The following is a 4,275-nucleotide window of genomic DNA, read 5'->3' on the forward strand; positions in this document are numbered from 1 at the left end:
TGGTGCTTGGCAGGCCTGGGAAAAAAGGAAGGGGGAAAAAAAAGAAGGAAGGGGTGAGGAGGGAGGAGGATTTGATGGCCCTGCCCGTGGAGCTGGAGGAGCTTTGAGCTCCCTACTGACCCAAAGCATTCCATGATTCTACACTGGAAATAAATTTACTGACTACAAGGATAAAGCTAACTGAGATTTTGACCATTGATGAAAAAATAAAGCCGCTGTAACTCTTAAATAAACCTAATTAAGATTTTGATGGTGCGTTATCAAATGATGTTACTGCAACTCTTACAATTCAAGCCCAACGTCCTGGATATCTGAGAGAGCCAGCAGGGCTTTGTCCAGCCAAAACACACCTAAAACTGTTAAAAGGCTGTTCATCGGGTACCTCTTGCACTCTCTTGCTGTTCCAGAGCGTCGGGCACGCTCCAGATGCACAGTCTCCCTGAGGAGTCTCCTTGGATCAGCAGCTTGTAGGAGAACTCTCCCTGGCCACAGAAGAAGCGAGTGACTGGAGGACATATCAGGAGCTGTTAAATAAATAAATCAATCAATAAATAAATAAATAAATCAACAACTTCAGGCCACATGCTCACCTCAACAGTTTGCACCGTGCCTTTTAAAAGCAGGCCAGAAATTCCTGCAGTCCATGAGGAAAAACTCCTGTTTTACCTGTTTCTCTGCCCTGTCCAACACGCTGTACAGCAAAGGTGGGATCAGGTTTTCCACGGCTTTCCCCACGTCCCTGCGGAACGAGTCGCTGGCTGGGAGGCAGCTGGGGGGTGAGGAGGAGGAGAAAGGAGTCAAATTCCCGGGATTTACAGAGGGATTGCTGCATCAGCACGTGGATGTTGCTCCCGTCCTCGTGCTCTGATCACGAGGGGGTGAGGAAGGAGTTCAACATCAAACTGTCTCTTTAGCCAGAACAAAGATGTTTGCACATCATGAAGATGTCACAAGAGAAGGTTTGGATTTTCCTCTTGTCATTAACCTCTCTGATGCCCAATTTAAAATTTCTGGCACAGTTTCATATTTACGTGCCTATTTTCAGTTTTTTTGCACTGGGCCAAGATTTCAATGTTTTTCCCCTCAAGATTCAATAAAAGGGAGTATTTAATTTTTGCCTACCTGGCTGGTAATTTATAGATGAAACTTTGTCCATCCTCTGTCCACACAATCACTTTGTCAGCTGCCACAAAGTCCCCACCAGTCCAGGTCTGACTGTTTTCACTGGGAACTGAACACAAGAGGGAATAATCCCCAGCATCAAAAACCTGGGAAGAAACAACAAAAGCGGTGTCAGGAATCTATCAGAGAACAAATTTGGGGTTTAATATCCCAGAATGATGGAATGGTTCGGGTCAGAAGGGATCTTAAAGATCCTCCAGCGCCAATCCCGTGGGTGGAGATTTAGATTAAATATCTAAATATGCATTAAATATATAAATAGAATCACACTGAAAAGACTTGGAGCATCTTGCTCTGAATGTTTCTAAATTAATTAATTAAATTTAATTAAATTAGGCCCCAGTGGTTGCTGCCTTACCCTCCAGTACTTGGAGCACACGACCAGCAGCGAGCGCTGGGTGAAGGCGCAGAAGGAAATGCTCTGGCAGTTCTGGCAGTAGATGGGCTTGGATTCCTCCTCAAACACGGGCGTGGTATCCTAAAAACAACCAAAACCAACACCAAAATCATTCTTTTCCTGCTCAAATCGAACTCAGACCCCACGGAATAGAGACTCTGGCATTCCCTGAGGCGCCCCAGGGCTGATTTCCGAGGGAAACCCGAACGCTCAGAGCGGTTCTGATTCCATTATTCCTCCTAAGAAGATCTGCAGGAGGCACGTGGTCTCCTCTTTGGTCACTTAAGTCTCCCAAATTCCCCAGCAGGATGGATTAGTGGTGCTGATTTAGTCAGGGAATCACCTTGCAGCCAGGTAGGAAAGTGGGATAAAGCAGATTCCACTCCCGTGGAATAAACTTAAAAAATAAGTTTATTTTTCCCTAAGTTGCTAAACATCTTTTCCAAGGGGTTTCTGGGAGGAGTTAATTTACCAGAGGTCTGAAACGTGCAGTAAATCTCAGACTTTTATTCATTAGGACACAGGGAGTTGGAGATAATCTCAAAAAATGAATATTCCTAAAAAACTGGATCCTCTGCTCAGCAAACATTAACCCGAATCAGAACAAATAAAAAGCAGATTTGGAAAAACTAGAGATTCTCCTCCTCTAAATTTTGCAATCAGTTCTCTGGGAAGGATTAGGAGTTCTGCTGAGAACTTGGGATTCTGGGAAGGATTAGGAGTTCTGCTGAGAACCTGGGATTCTGGGAAGGATGAGGAGTCCTGCTGGGAACTCGGGATGGCTAAAGCAAAATTCCCAAAGGTGATTTTCCAGCTGGCAAAGAGGAAGAAGAATATCTTCAGGGGGCTGAAAGGACCGGAAACAACAGGAATACAATTCCACACCCCTCCAGGAAATCCCACTAATCCAGCAGTTTACCTGGAGCCGACTGACTTCCGAGGTGATGATCCAGACTTTTAGGATGCCGGTCACAGAAACGGCCACCACGGTGTCCTCTGGGAAACACAGAAACCAGGATGAGATCCCAAGGAATTCTCCACTGGGTGTACAAATACACCCAGGAGAAACTAAAACTTCAGGCCAAAAACACCCCTGGAAGCCACCAAGGCCAGGAGTGAGACATAATCACCTTGTGTCCTGTTGGATCGGATGATGCTCATGGAGCTGATCCAGTCAGGAGAGATCTTGGATATCAGGGAATAAAGAACTTCCAGGCTGGTGGCATCCACCACCAGAATTTCGGGATAATGCCCGTGGCATAGGAGCCTCCCTTCCCGCTGCGAGCCGACTGTGAACTGATAGAACTGCCAAGACACAGAAATTATACCCCGGGTGGGACAGGAATTCCTTCATTTTTAATCCAAACCAAAATGTTTGGGATGCCCAGAGCTCTGGAATCCTTCCAGGACCGACCTGAATTCCCGTGTGCGCACAGGCCAGTTTGGTGAACTCGATGCATCTCCCATCGTTCACATCCCACAGGCACATCTCCCTAAAAACACCAAAAAAAAATCTCCCTAAACCTCCAGGGAAACCAGGCCAGGCTTCCAAACATTTCAAAATCCCTCTACACTGGGAGGAACTTCATTGGAATCATTCCTTGTATATCAACTGCACAAGAAATCCTTCCCCCCCCACCCTCTGATTAGCAAATAAAACCACTGAAAAAATAAAATGTATTTGCTGATGAAATTTTTTTTAAGGATCAAAAAAAATCCAACGCAGCCCCAGCGTGGAAATACGGATAATTTGGGGACAGATTTTCCATGATTTGACAGTTGTGGAGATCAAAACTGCTGGGAAACTCACCCACTCTCGGATGCACTCACTATATATTGTTTTTCACTGGAAGCTGAGGCCTTGGATAAACAAGTAACTGAGGCCGTGTGACCAAACAGCAGAGCTCGGGGATTAATCTGGGAGCAGGGAAAGAAAAGGGGAAGTCAAAATACCACTCTGAAAAACAGAAGACACATATGCCAGCTTTCTATTTTATATATTATATATCTATTAATATACACATATTTGATTAGCGTAGCTGTGGATATATAACCTTGAAAAAGAGTTTCTACTTAACACTGGAAAAAAAGGCAATTTGCAAACTCATGTCAATAAAATCTATAAAGTTGGCTCAGTTTGAATGAAAAAATTGACAGGGGGAAACTATTGCTGCACAAGACAAGTTCTGGATATTTATAAATAAGGGGAGACCTCCAGGAGAGCTGGAGAGGGACTTGGGACAAGGGATGCAGGGACAGGACAAGGGGAATGGCTTGGGAAGGCAGGGATAGGTGGGATATGGGGAAAGACCGGCGATTCCCGAGGGAATTCTTACCTGCAGGTCCGGGCTGAGGTCCCAGAGGCAGATCTGGCCGTCGTGGCAGCCGGTGACGATGACCGTGGCGCCGTCCATGAGCAGCAGGGAGGACACGCAGTGCGTGGGGGCGCGGCGGCCCCACAGCACGATGGGCAGCACCAGGCTGTTCCCGGCCATCCCGCCCGCCGGCCTGCAACCAAACAGCACCAGAGACATGGAACTGGACCACGGGAAACCCGCCGGACACGACAGCGACGGCATCTCCATGAGGGACCCCTCAGATCGCCCTCAGGGCCTGCCTTCACCTTCCCTCAGGGAGTGCCTTCACCTTCCCTCAGGGAGTGCCTTCACCTTCCCTCAGGGACCACCTTTGCCTTC

The 4,275-nt window shown here is 47.0% G+C and overlaps 1 protein-coding gene across 1 annotated transcript in view; it reads right to left on the reverse strand.

Annotated features, from left to right (window-relative positions):
• WDR7 (WD repeat domain 7) overlaps positions 1-4,091 on the reverse strand; it is a 27,708-nt gene extending 23,617 nt beyond the window's left edge. The window contains exons 1-10 of the mRNA XM_017839132.1: positions 3,916-4,091; positions 3,390-3,496; positions 2,994-3,072; positions 2,710-2,884; positions 2,499-2,575; positions 1,541-1,660; positions 1,123-1,268; positions 667-769; positions 383-524; positions 7-15 (exon numbers count right to left, since the gene is read on the reverse strand). Of these exons, the coding sequence (XP_017694621.1) occupies positions 7-15; positions 383-524; positions 667-769; positions 1,123-1,268; positions 1,541-1,660; positions 2,499-2,575; positions 2,710-2,884; positions 2,994-3,072; positions 3,390-3,496; positions 3,916-4,074 (1,117 nt within the window). The 5' untranslated portion in view covers positions 4,075-4,091. The remainder of the gene's footprint in view (positions 1-6; positions 16-382; positions 525-666; positions 770-1,122; positions 1,269-1,540; positions 1,661-2,498; positions 2,576-2,709; positions 2,885-2,993; positions 3,073-3,389; positions 3,497-3,915) is intronic.
• Positions 4,092-4,275: the final 184 nt, after the last annotated feature.

Source organism: Lepidothrix coronata, unplaced genomic scaffold, assembly GCF_001604755.1.
Source record: "Lepidothrix coronata isolate B3197 unplaced genomic scaffold, Lepidothrix_coronata-1.0 Scaffold377, whole genome shotgun sequence".
NCBI lineage: Eukaryota > Metazoa > Chordata > Aves > Passeriformes > Pipridae > Lepidothrix > Lepidothrix coronata.